Below are 27,134 nucleotides of genomic sequence, written 5' to 3' on the forward strand. Positions count from 1 at the left end.
TTAAGAAAAGAAAAAAGACAGTCATTACCATTTAAGAAACGGTCAAAAAGGGGTTTTTCCCCTTCTAAAGGCTTTTTACAGCCAAATGGAATGAGGTGTAGTCAGAGTTAAAAGATATCAGATAAATTTAGGATGTAGAAGTCAATAATTAGGCCTTAGGATATATTAGCACAAGTAACTTAATAAAAAAGCCTGCTGAACTTGTGCCTATGTTTGTGATATCCTGATGTTTTGAAATTAATAGCTGAGTAGATTCCACAAAGTGACAGTTGGTAGCCAGGAAGAAATGTTAGAGACTTCCTTAGCGTAACCACGTTTTACTGTTGTCATAAAGTAACGTAAAGGTTTATGATTACAAGAGAACTAATGAGTTAGCCTATGAAAAACAGGGTACCGCAAAAGTAGTGCAGTGTGAGGAGAGATTAAAGAGGCTAGGACTTTTCAGCTTGGAAAAGAGGAGAGTAAGGGGGGATATGATAGAGGTATATAAAATCATGAGTGGTGTGGAGAAAGTGAATAAGGAAAAGTTATTTACTTGTTCCCGTAATATAAGAACAAAGGGCCACCAAATGAAATTAATGGGCAGCAGGTTTAAAACAAATAAAAGGAAGTTCTTCTTCGCACAGCGCACAGTCAACCTGTGGAACTCCTTGCCTGAGAAGGTTGTGAAGTCTAGGACTATAACAGGGTTTAACAGAGAACTGGATAAATTCATGGTGGTTAAGTCCATTAATGGCTATTAGCCTGGATGGGTAAGGAATGGTGTCCCTATTTGTCAGAGGGAGGAGATGGATGGCAGGAGAGAGATCACTAGATCATTACCTGTTAAGTTCACTCTCTGTGGGGCACCGGGCATTGGAGACTGTCGGTAGACAGGATACTGGGGTGGATGGACCTTTGGTCTGACTCATTATGGCCTTTCTTATGTTCAAGTTCAAATAAGAAAAAAGTTAAAACCTTCATAAATGAACCACAGTGGGCATCAGAACAACATATAATAAAAGCTGTATCCCAGCCTGTGTGCCTTGGGGGAGATGCCAGAATAACAGCAACTGGTGATTATGATGGTGAGGATAATTTAAAAAAAATTTAGAACTTCTCTCCAGGCACAGAAAGATGGTCTCCAATACCTGCAGCTACATGCCGAAAAGAAGAAGCCAATGCAATAAGGGATTGTATGACTGCGACAGGTTGGATCACAGAAACCCCCTGGGGGCTGCCAACTGATGTGCCAAGACTACTTCTTCCTCTGCTTTCCCTGCCCTCCCAGCTTGGGACTTCAGTGCCCTGCCCGGTTTGAGTCAGACCTGCTCACCTGCTGCAAACCCAGAGCCAGGTGTGAACCACGTCCCTTAACAGCTGTAGGCTTAATTGAAAGCAGCTTAAGAAGTGTTCCTGTCTTTAACACTCAGATGCCCAACTCACAATGGGGTCAAAACCCCAAATAAATCTGTTTTACCTTGTATAAACCTTATACAGGGTAAACTCATAAATTGTTCGCCCTCTATAACTGATAGAGAGTATGCACAGCTATTTGCCCCTCCCATCATTAATACATAATTTAAGTGGTTCCAAGTAATAGCAGACAGAACAAAGTGAATCAACAAGCAAAATAAAACAAAACACGCATGTCTAATACAGTAAGAAAACTGAATACAGATAAAACCTCACCCTCAGAGGTGTTCCAGTAAGCTTCCTTTTACAGACTAGTCTCTTTCTAGTCTGGGTCCAGCAATCACTCATATTCCCTGTAGTTACTGTCCTTTGTTCCAGTTTCTTTCAGGTATCCTTGGGGGTGGAGAGGCTATCTCTTGAGCAAGCTGAAGACAAAATGGAGGGGTCTCCCAGGGTTTACATAGACTCTCTTGTGGGTGGAGACACCCCCCACATGCAAAGTCCAGCTCCAAGATGGAGTTTTGGAGTCACATGGGCAAGTCACATGTCCATGCATGACTCAGAACTTATAGGTCGCAGCCATGGGTCATATGCTACCTTGAACGTCCTCAAGTAGACTTCTTATGTGGATTGGAGCCTTCCAAGATCCATTGTTTGTTAAGTGTTTCTTGATTGGACACTTAATTTGAACATTCCTTTCTCAAGAAGCCAACCAAATGCTTTACTAAGGCTACTTAAAAATCAAGCAAGTACACAGACAATATTCATAACTTCAAATATAAAAATGATACATGCATACAAATGGGATGAATAGATTCAGTAGATCATAACCTTTACAGAGATATGTTACATAGCATATGTAGCATAACACATATTCCAGTTATGTCATATATATTCATAAGCATATTTCCATAAAGCCTTATGGGGTACACCATCACAATGACATTTCCTAACATTGGCTCTGAACATTAGCTCTGGGAGGGACTGTTCATGTGGTCTCCATGGACACCTCTTTAAGAGAAGATTGCCAAAGCTCAGCAGCACAGGGAAGCACAAATCTTATTTGTACCAATATGCAGTGTGGCAAATTGCCAGCACAATTATGATGGGTCCTGCTCTTCCTCTTCTTGTGGGCGGCAGGGGTTCAGGGCACAGTTTCCTGCCCCTGAACTAGGGTATCTACTGTCCCACTAGTAACCCAGAGAAGGGTAGTGGAGAGGGAGGGACCCAGGCCCACCCTCTACTCCGGGTCCCAGCCCAGGGGCCCTAGGTATAGTGGCAAACCACATGAACTAGTGCTTCCTTCCCCTGGGCTACTTCCCTCTACTACTTCTGCTCTTCAGCTTGTGGGGCTTTCTGCCCTCTCTCTGCACAGGCTGGGTATCTCTTTACCTAGGATCTTGGTCTTCTAGCCAGCCGTGGCACTTCTCCAAACTCTACTCTGCTCCAACTCCTTCAAACTGCTCCAACTCCTTTTTCTAGCTGATTGAAGCAGTGGGTTTTTATCAGGTGACTGGCTTCAGGTTCTCTAATTGGCTTCAGGTACTTTTAATTAATCTATAGCAACCTTTCTTCCCTCTACAGGGAATAAGGCTTCTCCTCATCCTGGGGCTTACATCTCTCTCCCATATCACTCTCCTGCTGCCTTCTGGCCATGCTGTATCACAGCAGAGACCACCTCCAAGAAGAGCCTCCTGGTCTGAGTTCTCACCTAGCATATATTGTCCAGTGTATCTCTTGGCAAAGTTAGAAAACATGTAAAAAATAAAGTTTATAATGGACAGGTAGCTTTAATTTTAAAGTATGGAAACACTTGTCCCTCCCTAATTATTACTGCTCTAACTAATACCCCCTATAAAAGCAGTTTTCCTTGCATCCCATCTTTTACTTTTTTACCACTTCTGTTATTTCTCCATATCTAGACTGACAGCTTCTGGGGCCAGGAGCTTTTGTCTTCATACTTGATTGTAAAGCCCCATGTACACCTATTTCTGTATAAAAAGAGCAGATGAAAGATTTGGAAGACAGCAGTCACTTACTTCTTCTGTAGTAGATGAACAATATGGAACTTTCCTTCTACTTTAATTAGATAAGACACCTCCTCCTAGAGCATTCAAATAAATAGTATAATTCAATAGTATTACTAATCAATACCTATACTGTATTCCATTTTATAAAAAATGTATTCATACATTTCCTCAGACTGTGTTCAGAGAAGATTTTTTTTTCCTTTCATCAAAGGACTCTCTAAAGTAGTGAGGTTTGCTAATATTTTCCAAAGTTGCCAATACTGGTCCAGCTGGATCACCATGAGCAGTATTAGGATCCACAATATAAACCAACCTCCCACAGTCCCAATAGTATTTAACACCATATCAATTAAATGTGCTCAGAACAAGTCTAGTTCACGGTGTGAAAAATGCCTGTGGCTGTGGGAACGTTGTTTTCATTCGGCTTCCCAGTATTGCTAAAACTGGTGTTGCTCAAATCAGTGTCAGCAAAAATGGGAAACATGTAGAGAATTCCCCTAACATAGACAGAGCTTCACAGTTGACACTAAACACCATTGCCACAGCACTACTATGCAGTCTCAAATTGAGGCTAAACAACAATTTTGGAATAATGGGTAGAGTCAAATAGAACAGAGTTTGATGCTCTTATTGTCTTAACTTGGCAGCAGCCTCTTCTGTACAGCTGCTCAGAACTGCACATTGCCCTGTAGGATAACACCTTTTCAGTAGATATTGTGATTTATTCTTGCATAGCATGCGTGCTCCACAAAAAAGGTGTCTCAACCTCATAGTTTGTATGTTAACTGTAGAGCATGAATCCCACACATGCCAGTCCATTGTCAGGACTGGCTGTCAGGGAAACCTTCTGACTTTTAGAAAGAAAACACCGTACTTCCTTATAGTGTTCTATGATGCAGGCATTCTTTAGATGAGTTGTGTTTAAAAAAGTCAGGCCCTTAGCCCAAAGTCTTTTGAAAGGTATTTAGATGACTATCTGAATATTAAGGCACCTAAATACCTTCAAAACTCTGGTCCTAAGTCACTATCTTAATCACAGACTACTGGTTGCAGTTTTATCATAAGGGCTATATTGTGATATTTAGCCAGAGCACAAAGCTGCAGGAGCCAGAGAGACATACAATTCCAGGTGGAAACTCAGGGCTGAAATGAAGATGCACTATGCCGATGGGAGAGAGCTCTCCTGTCTGCATAAATATTCCACTTCTGTGAGAGGCAGAAGCTATGTCAGCGGAAAAGCCTCTCTTGATGTGGACACCGCTTTAAGTTTATGAAACTTAACGTCGCTGAGGGGGATGTCATTTTCACACCCCTGAGTGACGTAATTACATCGACTTAAGCAGTAGTGTACACCAGCCCTCAAGAGGGAGTTGTTCCCCAGGAGTCAAACATGGATACAGACAGCTGAAATTCAGTTTAAAGTGCTGAGTTCGTTTTTGGCTTTTTATCTGTTTTACTTTACAGGGAGAATGTTTCATCCGGTACTTGCCTCACTTAGTTAAGATTTGAGTCATAAAACTTGCATTCTTCTAGACTCTTATACCACTTGGTGCTCATAAAAGTCTTGTAGAATATTTCCAATAGGAAAAGATGTATTAAGAATCCTTAAACTATGTGAAATTGTAAACTATGACAACTTAGGTCAAATTCTATACCTCATACCAAGCAAAATTACCTTTTTAAAGGATGTACAGCATAAACATCTAATCCTAGTACACTAAGGGGCAGTTCAAGACTATCAATACAGTCAGAATGCCAGAACTATTTCTCAGGGCAAGGGTGGCCAACCTGTGGCTTCGGAGCCACATGCGGCTCTTCTAAAGTTTATATGCGGCTCCTTGTACAGGCACCGACTCTGGGGCTGAAGCTACAGGTACCACCTTTCCAATGTGATGGGGGGTGCTCACTGCTCAAGCCCTGGCTCTGCCAAAGGCCCTGCCCCCACTCCACCCCTTCCCGCCCCCTCCTCTGAGCCTGCCGTGCCCTCACTCTTGTCTCCTGTCCCGCAGAGCCTCCTGCAAGCCACAAAACAGCTGATCGGGAGGTGTGGGGAGGGAGGGGGAGGCGCTGATCGGTGGGACTGCCGGTGGGTGGGAGGCGCTGGGAGCGGGGGGGGAGCTGATCGGGGGCTGCTGAAGTATTATTTTGGCTCTTTGGCAATGTACACTGGTAAATTCTGGCTCCTTCTCAGGCTCAGGTTGGCCACCCCTGTCTCAGGGGATCTAAAGAAGCCCAGACAAATGGGCTATTTCCCCCTACCAGAAGTTACAGACAAGAAGAGCCTTATGATGGCATGACTATTCTTTAAATTGGATTTTCCCAGCTCACAGAGGTACTTCCCTACTTTACAGGAATGTTGTGAGGATAAATATTTTAAACATTGTGTAATGCTTCTATCCCTTGTTAATGGGGACCATATAAGTACCTTCTGAATTCCTTAGATTCTTGCAATGAACAACATACACTTCTACCCCGATATAACGCAACTCGATATAACACGAATTCAGATATAACGCTGTGAAGCAACGCTCCGGGGCAGGGCGGGGCTGTGCGCTCCGATGGATCAAACCAAGTTTGATATAACGCGGTTTCACCTATAAAACAGTAAGATTTTTGGCTCCTGAGGATAGCGTTATAGCAAGGTAGAGGTGTACTATATGTTTTAACTATGGTCAAATGATAACTGTTATTAATGCACACTGAGTTACACTCATAAAAATGTCAAGTGCAGTTACACAGGCAAGCACAGACTATATTAAAGATTATCAAACCTTGTGCTTCAGAGGAGAACCAAACCACTAATTGCTCAGGATTAGGAAGAAACTTTCAGCCCTACATACTTTATTATAGAGGTGGTTATACCTCCCAGTGAAGCATCTGGTACTGGTGGTTACCAAAGACAGGATTCATGGATCATTAGTCTGATTCAGCATAGCAATTCCAAGTTTCTTAGAAAGTAGTACTACCTTGGTATCTATGCCATCCCTTGGTTCAAGCTTTCTTGGCACTATTACTTCAGAGTAAGAGAATTTCAAAGTTTCAGAAAAGCCTAGAAAGAGAAATAGTTTCAAATAAGTTAAATAGAATATGCATTTACAATTTATTAGGATATGTGCTTCTAGATTCTGACACTGCAAACCATTTTATACAGAAGCCACTCTGTACAATGTGCAAGGAGGAACAATTCCAGGAACATGGATGAAGTCTGCATCTTAATTCAATAATGTTCGTAAACCATTTGAGAAGCTTAAATACAGAAAGAACACTACTACTCCTTTGGTTCTCTTTCCCAACCCCAACACAAGCCAATTTCTCCATCAGGCCCCTTCGATCCTTTTTCCATAACCCTGATTTTCCAGCCACCCCTACTGTATTCCCCTCTCAATAGGCTCTCTTCCAAGCAAACACCTACCCTCTCTACCTGACTCCACACTCTCTGGTCCACCTTCCCCATCATACCCAGTTTCATTCTTCTAATACACCCCATGTTAAGCCCTGCTCCTCTATCCGTGCTCTGCATCACACAACCCTCAACCATGGCAAGCCCCATATTCCCATTGCTGCACTGTTGTCTTCAATGAGCCCTATGCTCCAGATACCTCCTTTCACTGTCCCTGCTCTGTCTTCCTCGCACGCCACAACTATTCCCTCGGTGTCAACAACTCTGCCCCTGCAACCAGTGAGGACCCCATTTCATCATCTACTATTGCAAACCACACTCAGTAAGCCACACTCCCCATTCCCTGTTCCTGGCCACTGCAAACCTCTTCTCAAAACAACATTTGCCCCCCCTTACTCAGTCAAAATCCCCTCTTATTGAGCTATATTCCCCTCATCTATATTCTGCATTCCCAACTATACCCCCATTGCGGAGATCTGTCTTTCTCTCTTTGCTCAGGCCCTCCAAAATTTCACTGGGCAAGACCCATTTCCTTCTCCCTGCTCCCTGCAGTCCCCCCAACTTCCCCATTCAGCAAGCTGTACTCCTTTCTCTTTCCTTTATACCCTAAATCACCCTGCAGAGGAACTCACTCTGCCCTCCCTGCCCCACACACCAAATAAAGCCTTCAGCAAATCCCACACTCCTTCCCTTTTCTTTCCTCCCAAATTCACTTTGCCAAGCCTCACTCTCTGCCCCTGATTCAGTCGCCCACAAACTCCACCTCAGCTGGCACTGCTCCTCACTCACAACAGCTCCTGGAAACATCCTTTAGGGCGCCGAGCTCCATGTTCAGCTCCCCGAGCCCCCCTTGCACTGCTCCCAAAAGTCCTCAGCATGCCTATTTCCCTCACAACCACCACACTTTGGCTCTCCCCCCACCTCCCAGAACACTCACCCTGTGTGGGGTCCACACCACCTTCCCTGTAAAAGCACCCTTCAAGTCTTCTGTGGACCCTGCTTCCCACTACCTCTGACTTCAGCCATGACCCCTCAATTCCTTACTCCATACCTTTCCCCTGCTCCCCAACATTGTTCTGCTCCTGCCCCCACAAAAATCCTTCTCAACCTCCTAAAAACTCAATGGGCCTGGCTCCTCATTCCCTGCTCTGCCTCCCTCTGAATCCCACCTGGCGGGCCCCTCTCCCATCCCTCCTCCAACCTCACTGAATAGGTCCCTCTTCCATTCCCCCTCATTGCCACCCCAACCGCCTCCCGTGACAGGCACCACTCCCCTCTCCCCATCTAAACTGAGCTGAGCAAAGTCCCAGCACCAGCCCAGTCCTGCAACCCTCGGGAGGCAGTCCCACCCCAGAGGCTCCTCACACACAGCCAAGCTCTGTCTTTGAGAGAAATCACCTCAGCCGCATCCCGCCAGCCCCCTCCCTGATCCAACTCGCCCCTTTCCAGCTGGTGCTCAGGGCCACCCTGCTCCAGGATCCAAACACCTCAAAGCCCATCACCTCCGGCTCTAACCCCTCCCTGCCCCATACTTTGGACCTCCACCTTGGTCATCTGTGCTCACTCTTCCCTGCCCCCGAAAGAGTCCCTTTGCCCCCCTTCCCAGTTTGCCTCCATGAACCCTCAGGCCCACATCCCCTTTCTGCCTCTTACCCGGTTCCAGCCCCTGACCTGCTATCAGGAAATCCTGCTCCTAGTCCCAATCTGGCACCTCCTGAATCTCCCGTCCGTGCACCCTGCTCTGGATTCACAAATCCCCCACCCTTTGATTTACCCCCCAGTGCTCCCTGCTGCCCCCAAGACCCCATATTCCCCCTCCACTCAAGCCCCTGTTCCCCTCCTTGTGCCCCAGTCCTGCTCCTCCTCCTGTTCTGGCCCCGTTTTCCCTCACAACCCTGCTCTGACTCCTGGCTCCCCCCTTCCCTGCATGGCCTCCACCTTGCAAGCATGACCTCAAATATCTACCCGCTCTGGCATCTCCACCAGACTCACTGCCCCCCTCACCTGGGCTGAGGAGCAGGAGCAGGACCCAGACCTGCAGCCCCATCCCTGCGGCTCCTCACAGACACCGGCCAACCACGTGCAGCAAGAACAGAGACAGCGTCTCCCACCCCCTCTGCTCAACTGCCCTAGTGTCAGCTCCGCTCCAGTCCCACTGCCCCAGGCCCAGCCCCCGCCCCCTCCTCCTCCTCCTCCTCTCCTCTCCCACTGCCCCAGGCCCAGCTCCGCCCCCTCTGCTCCTATTGCCTCAGGGCCAGCCCCACCCCCGCTCCAACTGCCTCAGGGCCAGCCCCGCCCCCTCTGCTCCTATTGCCTCAGGCCCCGCCCCTGCTCCAACTGCCTCAGGGCCAGCCCCGCCCCCTCTGCTCCTATTGCCTCAGGGCCAGCCCCCGCCCCCTCCTCCTCCTCCTCCTCCTCCTCTCCTCTCCCACTGCCTCAGGCCCAGCTCTGCCCCCTCTGCTCCTATTGCCTCAGGGCCCGCCCCGCCCCCGCTCCAACTGCCTCAGGGCCAGCCCCGCCCCCTCTGCTCCTATTGCCTCAGGGCCAGCCCCGCCCCCTCTGCTCCTATTGCCTCAGGGCCAGCCCCGCCCCCGCTCCAACTGCCTCAGGGCCAGCCCCCGCCCCCTCTGCTCCTATTGCCTCAGGCCCCGCCCCCGCTCCAACTGCCTCAGGGCTAGCCCCGCCCCCTCCTCTCCTCTCCCCTCCCACTGCCTCAGGCCCAGCCCCCGCCCCCTCCTCTCCCCTCCCACTGCCTCAGGCCCAGCTCCTCCCCCTCCGCTCCTATTGCCTAAGTGCCCGCTCCGCCCCCGCTCCAACTGCCTCAGGGCCAGCCCCGCCCCTCCTCTCCCCTCCCACTGCCTCAGGCCCAGCTCCTCCCCCTCCGCTCCTATTGCCTCAGGGCCAGCCCCGCCCCCGCTCCAACTGCCTCAGGGCCAGCCCCGCCCCTCCTCTCCCCTCCCACTGCCTCAGGCCCAGCTCCTCCCCCTCCGCTCCTATTGCCTCAGGGCCAGCCCCGCCCCCTCCTCTCCTCTCCCCTCCCACTGCCTCAGGCCCAGCTCCGCCCCCTCCGCTCCTATTGCCTCAGTGCCCGCCCCGCCCCCTCCTCTCCCCTCCCACTGCCTCAGGCCCAGCCCCCGCCCCCTCCGCTCCTATTGCCTCAGTGCCCGCCCCGCCCCCGGTCCAACTGCCCCAGGCCCAGCTCCGCCCCCTCTGCTCCTATTGCCTCAGTGCCTGCCCCACGCCCGCTCCAACTGCTTCAGTGCCAGCCCCGCCCCCTCCTCTCCCCTCCCACTGCCCCAGGCCCAGCTCCGCCCCCTCCGCTCCTATTGCCTCAGTGGCAGCCCCGCCCCCGCTCCAACTGCCTCAGGGCCAGCCCCGCCCCCTCCTCTCCTCTCCAACAGACTTAGTCAGGTAATTGCCCCTAGATGAGAGTTTTCAACTATTCAGATGCACTTTCTGAAGATCTTTAGAAGAGGACTTCTCCAAAGGTGTTAACTATGAGTCCTCCATGCTGTTAGGTAGAGAGCTCACAGGTTGGGATGGAGTAGGCAACCATGGTCCTGAGAAGTCACACCTGGATCCAGCAGGAGAGGCAGTGGAGGCTTGATTGACAAGGCCAGTAGGTTTGAGAACAAGGGCTGGCGAGGTCATGCCAGTGCTATAAGGATGAAATGAGCATGGTCTTCTTTGACTCCGAACAAGACTGTTAGTATATAGGCCTGTTAGTTAGCCTGAGATAGAATTTTGGGTTTGCTTTTTGATACTCTTATATCCTCACAAATATGTGTGAACAAAGACACTGTGTTACATCTGCCCACAAGCAGATGGGGTGATAAGAGATGGAGTTAAAAGTGTTACAGGGTCTAGGGGGGGTTTAATATATGAGCATACACTGGAAGCCTGCCTGGCTCCTTTCTCAAGCCAAGGTCAAGCAACCAATTAGGAGCAGTAAGGGGGTCGGAGAGAGGCATAAGAAACACGAGAAAAGCCAAAGAAAGCTTGTCCCTGACCAGAACAGAATCTCACTCATTACCCCTCCCATAGGATGCAAAAGAGGTGGGAGAATGCCCCCAGACTGATGTGATATGAGCATAAATTGTAAGGAGTGGGACCAGGGGCGTTCACTGCAGGTATATTTGGGCCTGCTATGAAGGAGAAGGGGGCAATAGAAACAGTGACATGGGGAAAGGCTCTGTGGCATCAGAAATGGGAACAGAACACTGGGAAAGAGACTCTGCTGGCATGTAGGGCTATGAATATGCCTGCTTGAAACTAACCCCAATAAACATCACATTGCCTGCACTTTGGACTTCTGGTCTTCTGCTTTCTGTCTGAGTAACAAGAACCAGGGGCAAGGGTGAAGGGAAAGCCCCCTAACAAAGACCCTGGATTGAAAGGCAATTGGAGGGAAGGCATACAGGTTGGGGGTGGGGGGGTCCATACAGAGAAGCAGAAAAACATCTGTCGACCTGCCTGAGAGCAAAGCTGATGGCATTTTTTGTTGATCATTGTTCCACTTTGGGAGGCCCACAGAGCTGGAAGATGAAGATGGATCTCGCTCTGTTTGCTGCCCTGGAAAGTGAGCAACTCTGAGATTAATCAAATTAGTTATGCTCTTTTGCTTATAGTCTGTATGGTTTCCTGTTGTGCTGCTACAAAACCACAAGTAACAACGGAAGGTCCTTAAAGCTGCAATGTCCTATATCACCAATTGTATTCATGCTTATGAATAGGTAATCAATCAATGTAAGGAATGAGTGAGATAGTGTGAGTGACAGCCAATGGCAAAGCAAAGAAGCAAATACCATCTTTTATAGAACCATGGTATTGTCTGGGTGAAGATATATATCTTGAGATGGGCGGCCAGGACGGTTACCAACAAGGAGATGTAACCTACAACAGCAAGAACTTGGGACCGGACCTGAAGGAGTAGAGCCCTCCCGCAGATCCGAAGGGATTCCGGGGACTCTCGTCACCTAGTGGTTTGATCTCTGGGCAGCTGGAACCTGGCCAGTCTCAGTCACCTAAGATCGAAAGCAACATCCGCACCTGCAGCATGTCATCAGTATGAATGGGATGTATGTGTGAATATAATTGCACAAATAAGGGAAGCAAGTAATAAATCAACCCTGGTACTGCTTTAGTTCGACCTTTGTTTGTGGTTATTTCTTGGCTGGTTCCAAGAATGGGAACATGAATTGGTGCATTGGCCAGGAAACAAAGGGTTAAATTGAACTGAAGCAGTATCTGATTAACAGGTTTGGTGTGTTTTCCAGGACCCGACACGGGTAGGCTAGCAGTCCCAGATAGCGTTGAGTATTCTCCTCCCCCTCTGTTTCCTGAGTATCACCGTGGGTGGGTTGACGTCCCTGGGGTAGTCTCGGTGTGAGGGGAAAATGGGGCCACCATACTGATGTTCGGAAAGGGCAAGAGTGAGGAGGAAAAGAAAGAGGAAATAGACAAAAGAGAATGGGGTGCTGTAAACAGGCCCTCCCCCTTTGTGGCATGGCTGCAGAATTTAGGCACAGATCCCTGGAGTCCCGGGGTGATCTCGGGAGGGGACACGATCTGGTCCTGGAGAATAATTATGGGACGTATTTAGCATTGTATAAACCTGATAAAAGGGGACAGACCACTGCAGGAGCATGGTTTCTGTGGCAAACATGTTGGGCTTGGCAAACCACCAAAGCAGAGCTCACCAGGGAATTGGAGGCGTTTTGCCAGGACTTAATGGAGGCTCGGAGGGAGTGTGATCTGTAGAAGGTTCAGGCTCAGACAGCCTCAGCGCCTGCCTCCTCTGCTGCCATATCAGCAGTCAAGTTGGAAAATAGTCATACTAGGTCACAGAATTACAGGAAGAAAACAGGGATCTAAAGGCGCATGTTATCCTCCTTAAGGATTTACTGGGGGGACCTGGCCCAGGTGCCCCAATGACCCCAATTAGCCTTCCCCGAGTCAAACAAGGGCCCCATGGCAAGTGGGTCCACAGGAGCCAGCCAGCTTAAAGTTATAGGAACACCTCTGGGAATGTGGGGGAGAACTAAAATGTCGCTTTTCTGTCTTCCCTTCATAGGTAATAAATTGACAGCCGCTCTTGGGAGAAGAACCCCACTGACCTGAGAGAAGGTAAGGGGGGAAATGAGGAACGTGTATGAACGGCCAACTGTGTTTTTAAAGAGCAAATTTTCTGGAGTTTTTCCCCCATTCACCTTAGGTATTTATAACCTCCCCCATTAATGTACTATGTGATTATCTCACAATCTATAATGCATTTCTCCTCATAACAGCTCTATAAGGTAGGAAAACTAACTGGGGAAACCGAGGCACAGGGAGGCTAAATGATTTGCCCAAGATCACATGGGAAGTCCATGGTGGAGCAGGGACATAAACCAGATTCTCAAGTTCTAGCATAGCACCCTAAAAACTGGACCATCCTTGTCCTCCTTTAATTTAGAATTTAGCTATTTTAATTTAAAGGTCCAGCTTTTTACCTCAGGGTTATTAACTAGGGGATTGTTAACAATATCCAGGGCTAAATTCTCAGCTTTCAATCCAGTAAATGTTTTTCCTCATTACATAGAAAAACACCCTCATCTTGTAGTCCAATAAACCTGCGAGGAATTTGCAACCAAGAATGTAAACCTTTATTCAGCCAACCTTTTTAGAAATAGTTTAATTTTACCCAATATTGTATTCTCCAAGGTACATGCCAAAAAACCCACTTACCTGAATATATAGATAATCTGCTATCAGTTGTCTTTTCTCATTCTAAGTAAAAAATGGAAAGTTTTTGGATATTGCGCCTCTGAAACCCAAGATAAAAAAATAGAAATTCAAATGCTAACTTTTATTTGCACTCTTGATTCATGTTAAGGGATAGTCCGATACATTATCTAGATGTAAAAAATTTGACATCATAAGCATTTGTGGCTTTGGTAGATGTGTCTATGATGAATTCAATGTATGTCTCACAGGAAATATTACTAGAAATCTTAATTCTAACATTCCAAATATAAATATGGTGTAACAGACTGACAATATCCTATAATACCCTGGACAAACCTATGGAATTAAGATTAACTTTCTTGACTCAAATTAAATCTTGTTGAATTAGGGTTAATACATTTGTGGGTCCATTGTATTAAAAATGCAATTCAGTATATGTTATTTTGGAATTACATGTGCTTTTTCTAGTAAGAGGGAGATGCTAATGCACTTCTTTTGTTATCAGCTCTTTGAATCCACTCCATGGAGAGGTGTGCATTTATCAATTCACACTGGATTTTCCAGGGACCAACAGTCAAAGAAAGGATTGCTGGATAAATAGCCTAGTTTTAAACAAAAAGAAAAGGAGTACTTGTGGCACCTTAGAGACTAACAAATTTATTTGAGCATAAGCTTTTGCACGCTACAGCTCACTTCATCGGATGCATTCAGTGGAAAATACAGTGGGGAGATTTATATACATAGAGAACATGAAACAATAGGTGTTACCATACACGCTATAACGAGAGTGATCACTTAAGGTGAGCTATTACCAGCAGGAGAGCGGGGGAGAACGGGGGGAACTTTTGTAATGATAATCAAGGTAGGCCATTTCAGGCAGTTGACAAGAACATCTGAGGAACAGTGGGGGGAGGGAATAAACATGGGGAAATAGTTTTACTTTGTGTAATGACCCATCCACTCTCAGTCTTTATTCAAGCCTAAATTAATCGTATCCAGTTTGCAAATTAATTCCAATTCAGCAGTCTGTCGTTGGAGTCTGTTTTCGAAGTTTTTTTGTTGAAGAATTGCAACTTTTAGGTCTGTAATCGAGTGACCAAAGAGACTGAAGTGTTCTCCGACTGGTTTTTGAATGTTACAATTCTTGACGTCTGATTTGTGTCCATTTATTCTTTTATGTAGAGACTGTCCAGTTTGACCAATGTACATGGCAGAGGGGCATTGCTGGCACATGATGGCATATATCACATTGGTAGTTGTGCAGGTGAACGAGCCTCTGATAGTGTGGCTGATGTTATTAGGCCCTGTGATGGTGTCCCCTGAAAGATATGTGGGCACAGTTGGCAACGGGCTTTGTTGCAAGGATAGGTTCCTGGGTTAGTGGTTCTGTTGTGTGGTGCGTGGTTGCTGGTGAGTATTTGCTTCAGGTTGGGGGGCTGTCTGTAAGCAAGGACTGGCCTGTCTCCCAAGATCTGTGAGAGTGATGGGTCACCCTTCAGGATAGGTTGTAGATCTTTGATGATGCGTTGGAGAGGTTTTAGTTGGGGGCTGAAGATGATGGCTAGTGGCGTTCTGTTATTTTCTTGTTGGGCCTGTTCTGTAGTAGGTAACTTCTGAGTACTCTTCTGGCTCTGTCAATCTGTTTCTTCACTTTAGCAGGTGGGTACTGTAGTTGTAAGAATGCTTGCTAGAGATCTTGTAGGTGTTTGTCTCTGTCTGAGAGGTTGGAGCAAATGCGGTTGTATGGAAGTGCTTGGCTGTGGACAATGGATCGTGTGGTGTGGTCTAGATGAAAGATGGAGGCATGTAGGTAGGAATAGCGGTCAGTAGGTTTCCGGTATAGGGTGGTATTTATGTGACCATCGCTTATTAGCACCATAGTGTCCAGAAAGTGAATCATCTTGAGTGGACTGGTCCAGGCTGAGGTTGATGGTGGGATGGAAATTGTTGAAATCCCCCCCACTCTCCTGCTGATAATAGCTCACCTTACCTGATCACTCTCGTTACAGTGTGTATGGTAACACCCACTGTTTCATGTTCTCAGTGTATATAAATCTCCCCACTGTATTTTCCACTGAATGCATCCGATGAAGTGAGCTGTAGCTCACGAAAGCTTATGCTCAAATAAATTTGTTAGTCTCTAAGGTGCCACAAGTACTCCTTTTCTTTTTGTGGATACAGGCTAACACAGCTGCTACTCTGAAACCTGTCATTATGCAAGGTTTTAAACACTCTCAGGGCCTTCTTCCTGATCCAGCAAATGAACAGCACCCTGGTCCAACTCTTAGTGTAGATAGCAAAGACTGGGCCTTCTGAGGCCCCATAAGAGGGGATGTTTCTTCTCAGCTGAAGCTGTGATCCTAACCCCACCCTTCTCAGAAGCTCCCCCACCCCTCTTCACTCTGGGTTCCAGAATTACACTGTACTTGCTTCCCCTTAACTAGGCTGAAGAACGGTAGGCTTACATGCTGCATCTGGAGGGGAGCCAAGGACTGATAAAGTGCAGATGAAGCCCAGCTGGAAGAGGATTATAAAGCCAGAAAGTAAGAGTAGGAAAGGGGCTGAAGGGATGAGGTCTGCAGTCCCTGCCTCAACAGAAAGGGAGTTTTCCAGGGTCAAGGAGGAATTCCCAAGAGAAGGAGGCGGGTGGTGGTGGTCGGGGACTCTCTCCTCAGGGGGACTGAGTCATCTGTCTGCTGCCCTGACCAGGAAAATAAAGAAGTCTGCTGCTTGCCAGGGGCTAAGATTCGCGATGTGACGGAGAGTCTGCCGAGACTCATCAAGCCCTCGGACCACTACCCCTTCCTGCTTTTCCACGTGGGCACCAATGATACTGCCAAGAATGACCTTGAGCGGATCACTGAAGACTACGTGGCTCTGGGAAGGAGGATAAAGGAGTTGGAGGCGCAAGTGGTGTTCTCGTCCATCCTCCCCGTGGAAGGAAAAGGCCGGGGTAGGGATCGTCGAATCGTGGAAGTCAATGAATGGCTACGCAGGTGGTGTCGGAGAGAAGGCTTTGGATTCTTCGACCATGGGATGGTGTTCCAAGAAGGAGGAGTGCTAGGCAGAGATGGGCTCCACTTAACGAAGAGAGGGAAGAGCATCTTCGCGAGCAGGCTGGCTAACCTAGCGAGGAGGGCTTTAAACTAGGTTCACCGGGGGAAGGAGACCAAAGCCCTGAGGTAAGTGGGGAAGTGGGATACCGGGAGGAAGCATGAGCAGTAGCGTGTGAGAGGGCAGGGCTCCTGCCTCACACTGAGAACGAGGGGCGATCAGCGGGTTATCTCAAGTGCCTATATACAAATGCAAGAAGCCTGGGAAACAAGCAGGGAGAACTGGAGGTCCTGGCAAAGTCAGGGAATTATGATGTGATTGGAATAACAGACTTGGTGGGATAACTCGCATGACTGAGTACTGTCATGGATGGGTACAAACTGTTCAGGAAGGACAGGGAGGCCAGAAAAGGTGGGGGAGTGGCACTGTATGTAAGGGAGCAGTATGACTGCTCAGAGCTCAAGTATGAAACTGCAGAAAAACCTGAGAGTCTCTGGATTAAGTTTAGAAGCGTGAACAACAAGGGTGATGTCGTGGTGGGAGTCTGCTATAGACCACCGGACCAGTGGGGATGAGGTGGATGAGACTTTCTTCTGGCAACTCGCAGAAGCTACTAGATCGCACGCCCTGGTTCTCATGGGAGACTTCAATCATCCTGATATCTGCTGGGAGAGCAATACAGCGGTGCACAGACAATCCAAGAAGTTTTTGGAAACTGTAGGGGACAATTTCTTGGTGCAAGTGCTGGAGGAACCAACTAGGGGTGGAGTTCTTCTTGACCTGCTGCTCACAAACAGGGAAGAATTAGTAGGGGAAGAAAAAGTGAATGGGAACCAGAGAGGCAGTGACCATGAGATGGTCGAATTCAGGATCCTGACACAAGGAAGAAAGGAAAGCAGCAGAATACGGACCCTGGACTTCAGAAAAGCAGACTTTGACTCCCTCAGGAAACTGATGGGCAAGATCCCCTGGGAGAATAACATGAGGGGGAAAGGAGTCCAGGAGAGCTGGCTGTATTTTAAAGAATCCTTATTGAGGTTACAGGGACAAACCATCCCGATGTGTAGAAAGAATAGTAAATATGGCAGGCAACCAGCTTGGCTTAACAGTGAAATCCTTGCTGATCTTAAACACAAAAAGGAGGCTTACAAGAAGTGGAAGGTTGGACAAATGACCAGGGATGAGTATATAAATATTGCTCGGGCATGTAGGAATGGAATCAGGAAGGCTAAATCACACCTGGAATTGCAGCTAGCGAGGGATGTTAAAAGTAACAAGAAGGGTTTCTTCAGGTATGTTAGCAACAAGAAGAAAGTCAAGGAAAGTGTGGGTCCCTTACTGAATGAGGGAGGCAACCTAGTGACAGAGGATGTGGAAAAAGCTAAAGTACTCAATACTTTAAATCTTTAAAAAAGGGAAGAAGGAGGATCCTGGGAACTACAGGCCGGTCAGCCCCACCTCAGTCCCCAGAAAAATCATGGAGCATGTCCTCAAGGAATCAATTCTGAAGCACTTAGATGAGAGGAAAGTGATCAGGAACAGTCAGCATGGATTCACCAAGGGCAAGTCATGCCTGACTAATCTAATTGCCTTCTATGATGAGATAACTGGTTCTGTGGATGAAGGGAAAGCAGTGGACGTGTTATTCCTCGACTTTAGCAAGTTAGACTTTAGACACGGTCTCCCACAGTATTCTTGTCAGCAAGTTAAAGAAGTATGGGCTGGATGGATGCACTACAAGGTGGGTAGAAAGTTGGCTAGATTGTCGGGCTCAATGGGTAGTGATCAATGGCTCCATGTCTAGTTGGCAGCCGGTATACAGCGGAGTGCCCCAAGGGTCAGTCCTGGGGCTGGTTTTGTTCAATATCTTCATTAATGATCTGGAGAATGGTGTGGATTGCACCCTCAGCAAGTTTGCGGATGACACTAAACTGGAAGGAGCGGTAGATACGCTGGAGGGTAGGGATAGGATACAGAGAGACCTAGACAAATTGGAGGATTGGACCAAAAGAAATCTGATGAGGTTCAACAAGGACAAGTGCAGAGTCCTGCACTTAGAACGGAAGAATCCCATGCACCGCTACAGACTAGGGACCGAATGGCTAGGCAGCAGTTCTGCAGAGAAGGACCTAGGGGTGACAGTGGACGAGAAGCTGGATATGAGTCAACAGTGTGCCCTTGTTGCCAAGAAGGCCAATGGCATTTTGGGGTGTATAAGTAGAGGCATTGCCAGCAGATAGTTCCCCTCTATTCGACACTGGTGAGGCCTCATCTGGAGTACTGTGTCCAGTTTTGGGCCCCACACCACAAGAAGGATGTGGAGAAATTGGAGAGGGTCCAGCGAAGGACAACAGAAATGATTAGGGGTCTGGAACACATGTCTTATGAGGAGAAGCTGAGGGAACTGGGATTGTTTAGTCTATGGAAGAGAAGAATGAGGGGGGATTTGATAGCTGCTTTTAACTACCTGAAAGGTGGATCCAAAGAGGATGGATCTAGACTATTCTCAGTGATAGCAGATGACAGGACAAGGAGTAATGGTCTCAAGTTGCAGTGCGGGAGATTTAGTTTGGAAATTAGGAAAAACTTTTTCACTAGGAGGGTGGTGAAACACTGGAATGTGTTACCTAGGGTGGTGGTGGAATCCCCTTCCTTAGAAGTTTTTAAGATCAGGCTTGACAAAGCCCTGGCTGGGATGATTTAGTTGGGATTGGTCCTGCTCTGGGCAGGGGTTGGACTAGATGGCCTCCAGAGGTCCCTTCCAACTCTGTTATTCTATGATTCTATGATTCCAGGGGAGAGTCCTTGGGTTCCTGCCCTGGAGTAGGAAATTTGACAAGATGCTGAGAGGTGTCAAGTAGCCATGGAGAGTAAAGTAAGCTCTGGTGGTAAACCCAGGAGATAGAGAGGTGGCGTAGGAAGGAGCCCAGGGAAACAGTAACTGGGACTGAGACTGAGCTGATCTAGATTACTAGTCATAGTGTCCCTGTGCTGGAACCTGGAGTAGTTGACAGGCCGTGTCCCCCTACCAGCCATTGGGAAAGTGGTCCAGGACCTGCAGTTGAAATGGAAGACTGCCTGAAACAGCATACAGACAGCATGTCTGGTGGACTTTGTTACTCCGGAAGAGAGGACAATATCGGGATGTGTCTGGAAGGCCAAGTACACCGAGTCATGGAAAGAGAGAGGGGCCATAGTGTGAACAACTGATGGATTGGAATTCCAGATGAGCTGAGAGCTAATTCTCCGACCTAGGCACAAGGAGGAGTTCCTGTCCTGAGTAGGACTCCTTCATATGCAGAAATCTTGCAACTGTACAATATGATAAAATAAGAGAGTTGATGGTACTTCCTGTTGCATACAGATGACACTTCATCATGCTCTATGTACTGCATTTCAAGTTCCTCACATTCTTTTTTTCCTGTGACAAAGTTCCTCCTCTACCTTGGTGGGTCTTGTGCTTATTGGCAGATTTGCTCACCTTGGAACTTCACGGCAGCCCTCAGCTTGGCCGTTTTTCTGAACCCACAGTCGAGGTCGACTCCTCCTGTGTCTGACCAGGAGTTGGGAGGTTTGGGGGGAACCCGGGCCTGCCCTGTACTCCGGGTTCCAGCCCAGGGCTCTGTGGAATGCACCTGTCTAGAGTGCCTCCTGGAACAGCTGTGTGACAGCTACAACTCCCTGGGCTACTTCCCCATTGCCTCCTAGCAACACCTTCTTTATTCTCAACATAGGACCTTCCTCCTGGTGTCTGATAATGCTTGTACTCCTCAGTCCTCCAACAGTCCGCGTTCTCACTCTCAGCTCCTAGTGCCTCTTGCTCCCAGCTCCTCACACGCACACCACAAACTGAAGTGAGCTCCTTTTTAAACCCAGGTGCCCTGATTAGCTTGCCTTAATTGATTCTAGCAGCTTCTTGATTGGCTGCAGGTGTTCTAATCAGCCTGTTTTAATTATCTCCAGAAGGTTCCTGATTGTTCTGGAACCTTCCCTGTTGGGAAACGGGACGTCCCTCGCTTGCTCCTTAGCTATCTGCTTTGTATTGTTTCCTAAAGCCCCCCGCCCTGGATTTTTCTTACTTTTTGAGCCTGCCTTAGTTCTCCCCCCCGACCGGGTCAGACGCTTTTTTGTTTTGTTTTGTCTTTCTGCCGTTTTCTGCTGCCGTTGAGTGCTGGTCAGCTGCCAACTTGCCGCCAGCACCCCCCCCCACGCCTGCTCCCGGGCGCAGCTATTTGCCTCAGTTGAAACCCCCGGAGGAGGGGGGGAAGATTGCCGACCCACTATCCGGAGGGGGGAGTGGAAGCCCCCAGACCCAGCCGTTTTGCTGTCAGCTTATTTCTGCAATTTTTCTCGGCCTGCCGAAAGCCTTGGAACACAGCCAACACAGCTGGAGAAGAAAAAGATAGCAGACAGAAGAAATCACCCAGGGAAGCTACAAATCATCATGGAGGGGGCCGTAAGACTGAGTAACTTTTTGAATTATACTCTCGTGGGGGGGAGTTTGACTGTGGCTTAATTGCGTTTGTAGCGGCACAGGGGTTGTGGCATGGAGCTGCCCCCTGATCCACCGGTGCCGCCCCCCAACATTATTACAACTGTCACGGCCCCCCCGCCGTCCGTCTCTGCTGGCAACCTGCCATCTGCCTTGGATCCAGCTGTTTGCTTTGAACTTTGCCTTTTGAACCAGACATAACAGCCGACCAAACGAGACTCTTTGGACAAACGTGCGTGGGTCCACACCCCCCCCTCCGGACTGTTTATCCCACAGCTTGCCCCTATCACCAGACCCCGATTCCTGTTTTTCCCCCCCTTCCAGTCCAACCCATTTGGTACCACCCCCCCCCCGCCTGCAGCCCAGCAGGGAGGAGCAGTTAATCTGCTTCCCCCTTCCCCCTCCTCCTTCCGGTGTCTCCCCATCTCTCCCTGCTCACAATGGCGGGGAATGAGAGGTGCGAGGCCCCTTTACCAATATCAGTTGTTCCTCTCCCACCTCCACCCCTACCCAACCCCCGACCCCCCCACCACCACCACTGTCAAAATACCTAGCACCGCCCCCACTGGGGCACCGGCAGCAGGAGGCACCGGGGTGATTACTGCCACTGCTACGTCCACCGCCCCCCCAGATTCTAGGAACCCCCCCCAGCTGGCCGAAAAGGCCAGGGTGGGAAGAAAGGAAAGGGCCCTGCTAAAACCACCAGGCCCTCCATGGCAGGGGCTGCCCCCACCGTTGTGGCCCTGTCATCGACCGTGGCGCCACCCCCTGCTGTTCCCTCCACCAGCTCTGCGAACGTCCCTCCCCCGGCCCCCAGGACGTATGCCCGGGCGATGGCAGGCTCCCCCCTGCCTGCCGCCTCATCATCTCGCCCACCCACTGCCCCCGCTACCATCACCAGCGGCTGGGGCCCCTTCCCCACCTTGACCAGGAGTCACGGTGTCCGTTGCCTCCTGGTGCCCGCCTCACCCCACGTGGAGACATACGTGCAGGCGTTGGCGAAGGTGGTAGGACCCACGGCTATTGTGGCGGCCTCCAAAATGTATGGGAAGGTCGTTTTTTTCTTAGCTTCAGAGGCTGTGGCCCAGGAGGTGGTGGAGAGGGGCCTGGCGGTGGGGGGGGTGTTTGTCCCCCTAGAGCCACTAGAAGACCTGGGCGTTCGCCTCGTCCTCACCTCCGTTCCTCCCTTTTTACCCAATGCTGCCCTGTTACCCGCTCTCTCCACCCTGCGGAAACTTGTCTCTGTCATCACCCCTCTCCCGTTGGGCTACAAGGACCCCACACTCCGTCACGTCCTTTCGTTCCGCCGGCAAGTGCAGCTTCTACCACCAGCGGCGGCGCGTGACGGAGAGGCGCTCGAGGGGTCCTTCCTAGTCCCTTACCAGAGAGCCCGCTATCGGGTCTTTTACTCCACCGGAGAGGCCCGGTGCTACCTCTGCCGCTCAGCGGGGCATGTCCGCAGAGACTGCCCTTTGGCCCAGGGGGGAGGGGGACCCAAGACCCCCGAGACCCGGCAAGACATCGGCCCCGTCGTTGCCGACGCCCCTGGCCATCCGGCACCTGAAACTAACCCTCCTCCTACTCGATCCACCACTGCTCCCATCCGGGCCCAAGAAACACCCTCCCTACAACGCCCAGGCAAGCAATGGAGTCCCACCCTTGCTATTACCAATCTGGTAGAGCCTATGGAGGAGGGTGTGGCAAAGATATTACCGGGTATAGGAGAGGGCCCGCCCCAAGGAGAACCCCCCGCCCCTCATGCTGCCTTACCGTTACCCCCCCCGAACCCCTGAACCATCGCCTCCGCCCCCCGACACGACCCCTGCTAACCAACCCCCAGACGACGCTATGGAGGGCTGGACCCTAGTCCAGAGGAAGCGAGGCAAGCGGAAGGCTCGAGTTCCGCCGCACCCATCCGATGCGGAAGCCCCCCGGAAGACCAGGAAGGGAGGCACTGATATCGAGCCTTCTGCTACGGCCATGAGTGAGATCCATCCGCTGGTGTCGGGAGGGGAAGATAGACTGGCATTGGAGGGCAGAATCCTCCCTCCACGAGAGACCCTCCCCTCTGAGACCCCTGAGGAAGCTCCTTTTGCCCGGATACCACCTGAACCCCCCGCGAACCCCGAGGCGACCGTTGAGGCGGGCCCCAGAGGAGAGGCCCCCGGGGTAGCAGGAGTTGGCCTCTCCTCCATGTATGCGGAGATTGAGGCCCTAGATTTGACCCCTGTCACCCAGGGAGAAGATGATCTCCTGCCGGCTGGCCTTGATCTGGGTAGCCTCACCCCGGCCCCCCTTTCCCCATGCTCCCTCCCGCTAATTGCCTTCCCGGGTGAGTGCACCACAGAAGGTGGTCCACCACCTGATGCCATGGCCGCCAAGACCACCACGGAGCCAGCACCTAGCATCACTGGGAGCCCCCTCCCTTACCCCTTAACCCTCGACTCTGCTCAGGAGTCTCGGTTGGACAGTATTTACTTATCCCGTTTCCAACACTCTCGGTTGGACAGTATTTACTTATCCCGTTTCCATCTTTCACAGGCCCACTCCTCAGCTTTTTTTAGCTGCTCGCCTCATGAAGTCCAGAGCCTTACCTCTGCCCCCGCCCCCACCTCTGTCCCTCCCCAATTCCCCTCCTTCTGCAATGCTAATGCCGCCCCTGGGGTTATTTCTTTCCCGCCTTTTGCAGATTCCCCCCAGGGAGCAGTCTTTGCACTTTCTAGTCACGACCCATTCAGAGTTGCAATTTTTTCCCTGCCATCCCCTTCCACCCCAAGGCGTGAAATGGATTTAATAACCCCAGCCTGTCAGATGCCCCGTCGGTGGTCCGCACCCTGTCTACCCGCCTTAGCGGACCACGAGGCTGCATTAAGAGCCCCACCAGGAAATACCCCGGAAATCGTAACCCCACCCCCCCATGAGCTGCGGCATGCACTACAGAAGTTCCTAGAGCACACCCATGGCATCAGCAATAGGGTACAGCTGGCTCTTCAGCTATGGGGGGACTTTGACCAAATCCTCCAGGCCACAAGGGCCCTTATACAGGAGGGCAGGGGGCAAGGAAAGCGCGGTGCTGCGGCCTACGAGCGGGCCCGTGGCTTCCAAAACGATCTACTCATCCACGGGATGGGTCACGGATTGCTGCGCAACACGCCGGGGGCCACGAACACCCCCACCAACAAGAAACCCCCACCCCCCCAGCCCTCTGCATGACGCCTCTTTTATTGCAACCCTGAATACCAGGGGCTGTAGGATGACTCTCCGCAGGTCCCGGGTGCTCTCTTACCTTCGGGAAGGGGGGTACTCTGTAGTTTTCCTGCAGGAGACCCATACAGACCCAACCACCGAGGACAGGTGGCGGCTGGAGTGGGGGGACGGGGTATACTTTAGCCACTTCATGACTTGGCAAGCTGGAGTGGCGACCCTGTTCTCCCCCACCCTACGGCCCGAGGTGCTAGGGGTCACTGAGGCCGAGCCAGGCCACCTGCTGCACCTTCGAGTCCATATGGAGGGGATCGTGGTCAATCTTGTTAACATCTATGCCCCGCAAACGAGCTCAAAGCGGCCACAATTCTATCAGCGGGTGTCCAACTTTCTCGGCACCCTAGATTCACACGAGTGCCTGGTCCTGGGAGGGGACTTTAACACCACCCTTGAGGAACGGGACCGCTCAGGGGCCGAGCTGAGCCGAGCCCAGCCGCCGCGAATATTCTCCGAGGAACAGTTGAACATCACTCCCTAGTGGACGTCTGGCGTGACCATCACCCAGATGACACTTTCACATTCACTTTTGTCCAGGAGGAGGCCCATCGGTCACACCACTCTCGGTTGGACAGTATTTACTTATCCCGTTTCCATCTTTCACAGGCCCACTCCTCCGCCATTCGGCCGGCCCCATTCTCTGACCATCATTTAGCCACCATAACGCTCTCCCTCCGTGCAGAGAGACGGGGGCCGGCCTATTGGCACTTTAACAACGGCTAGGGTCCGTGATGGCGGACGTGATCCACCCAGACCAGACCTATACTGTCCCGGGTTGCAGCATTTTTGACAACCTATTTCTAGTCCGAGACCTTTTGGAACTCGGGCGGAGAGATGGTCTGTTGTTCGCCCTCCTGTCTCTTGATCAGGAGAAGGCGTTCACTAGAGTAGACCATGGGTACCTCTTGAGCATTCTGCAGGCGTTTGGATTCGGACCTCAGTTTGTGAGTTTTCTCCGGGTGCTGTATGCCTCCGCGGAGTGTTTGGTTAGGCTCAACTGGACCCTGACCGAACCGGTCAGCTTCGGGCGAGGAGTGCGGCAGGGGTGCCCCCTCTCGGGCCAGTTGTACACTCTGGTGATCGAGCCTTTCCTCTGTCTCCTCCACAGGAGGATGACAGGGTTGGTGCTGCGGGAGCCGGAGCTGCGGCTGGTCCTGTCGGCGTACACCGATGACGTACTCCTCGTGGTCCAGGACCCGGGCGACTTGGCGCGAGTGGAGGCTTGCCAGACCATCTACTCGGCAGCCTCCTCCACCCGAGTCAACTGGGTCAAGAGCTGTGGCTTGGCGGTGGGGGACTGGCGGCAGGTAAGCTCCCTCCCACCCGCGCTTCAGACCATCCGGTGGAGTGCGGGTCCACTGCTCTATCTCAGCGTTTACCTTTCTGCCACGCACCCTTCCCCGCCGGAGAACTGGGAAAATTTAGAGGGTGGGGTGATAGAGCGGATCCGGAAATGTACGAGGCTGCTCTGATGTCTCTCCCTCCGAGGGAGAGCACTGGTGCTTAACCAACTAGTCCTGTCCACGCTCTGGTACCGGCTCAACACCCTGGCCCCGGCCCCGGGTTTCCTGACCCACCTCTGGAGATTGATTCTAGAGTTCTTTTGGTCAGGAATGCACTGGGCCCCTGTTGGAGTTCTTCATTTACCCCTGAAGGAAGGACGGCAGGGCCTGAAGTGTCTGTACACTCAGGTCCGCGTTTTCCGCCTCCAGGCCCTGCAGAGGCTCTTTTATAGTGCAAGTAGTTCGGCGTGGAGCATACTGGCGCACACCTTCCTGCGCCGCTTCCAAGGGCTCCGATACGACCGGCAGCTCTTTTATCTTAGTTCGAGAGGTTTTCCACGAGACCTCTCCGGGCTGCCAGTCTTCTACCAGGACCTCCTCCGGACCTGGAAACTGTTTCTAACGACCAGGTCTGTGGCGGCCACCGTGGAAGCAGATCTCCTCACAGAGCTCCTGCTACACAATCCCCAACTCTGTGTGCAGGTGGCGGAGTCCCATTCGGTGGGCCAGAGGTTGGTTCTGGCGGAAGTCACGAGGGTCGGAGACCTCCTGGACTACGACCGGAGAGACTGGCTGGATCCCCTGACGCTCGCTCGGCGCATGGGGCTCTCCAGCCCTCGTACCCCCCGGCGCGTACTTCAGGAGGTGAAGGCCGCCTTGACCCCCGCTGCTTGGGCTTATGTCAACTGAGCCTTGCGCGTGGGCGCACCCCGCCCATCCTCTACCACAGGCCTGCCGGACCTTTCCATTGGGCCCCTACCATGCCGATCCCAACAAACCCCTCACCCTTTCACTGCAAGCCGGCTGCATGAACTGCAGCCGGTCAGTTTTCAAATTGCACCACGGAATTATTTATACACACTCACGCTTCACACCCTTCATGCCCACACCCTGGTGTCCCGCCCCGATACAAAGTGGCGGGACCTCCTGCCACCCTTGTAGGGTGAGCAACCTCGGTGGGCCAGCCTGTATTCCACCTTGGTCCCGAGGCCTGTCGGGGACATCAGTTGGCGGCTCCTTCACAGAGCTGTGAGCACGGGCGTGTTTCTGACACGGTTTATCCCCATCCCGGATACTTGCCCTTTTTGTAATGTGAGGGTAACCCTGGCGCACGTATATTTAGAGTGTGCCAGATTGCAGCCCCTTTTCCGGCTTCTCACAAATATTCTATTGCGCTTTTGGCTTCATTTCTCCCCTCACCTTTTTATCTATACACTCCCCATCCATGGCCCCACAAAATCGCGAGACCTCCTGGTTAACCTCCTCCTAGCCTT

At 50.7% G+C, this 27,134-nt stretch overlaps 1 protein-coding gene across 1 annotated transcript in view; it reads right to left on the reverse strand.

Moving 5' to 3' along the window:
- LOC125631701 (disintegrin and metalloproteinase domain-containing protein 20-like) overlaps nucleotides 1-8,872 on the reverse strand; it is a 174,285-nt gene extending 165,413 nt beyond the window's left edge. The window contains exons 1-3 of the mRNA XM_048838772.2: nucleotides 8,830-8,872; nucleotides 6,392-6,474; nucleotides 3,435-3,499 (exon numbers count right to left, since the gene is read on the reverse strand). Of these exons, the coding sequence (XP_048694729.2) occupies nucleotides 3,435-3,499; nucleotides 6,392-6,474; nucleotides 8,830-8,872 (191 nt within the window). The remainder of the gene's footprint in view (nucleotides 1-3,434; nucleotides 3,500-6,391; nucleotides 6,475-8,829) is intronic.
- Between the last annotated feature and the right edge of the window lie 18,262 nt (nucleotides 8,873-27,134).

Source organism: Caretta caretta, chromosome 1 (genome assembly GCF_965140235.1).
Source record: "Caretta caretta isolate rCarCar2 chromosome 1, rCarCar1.hap1, whole genome shotgun sequence".
Classification (NCBI taxonomy): domain Eukaryota; kingdom Metazoa; phylum Chordata; order Testudines; family Cheloniidae; genus Caretta; species Caretta caretta.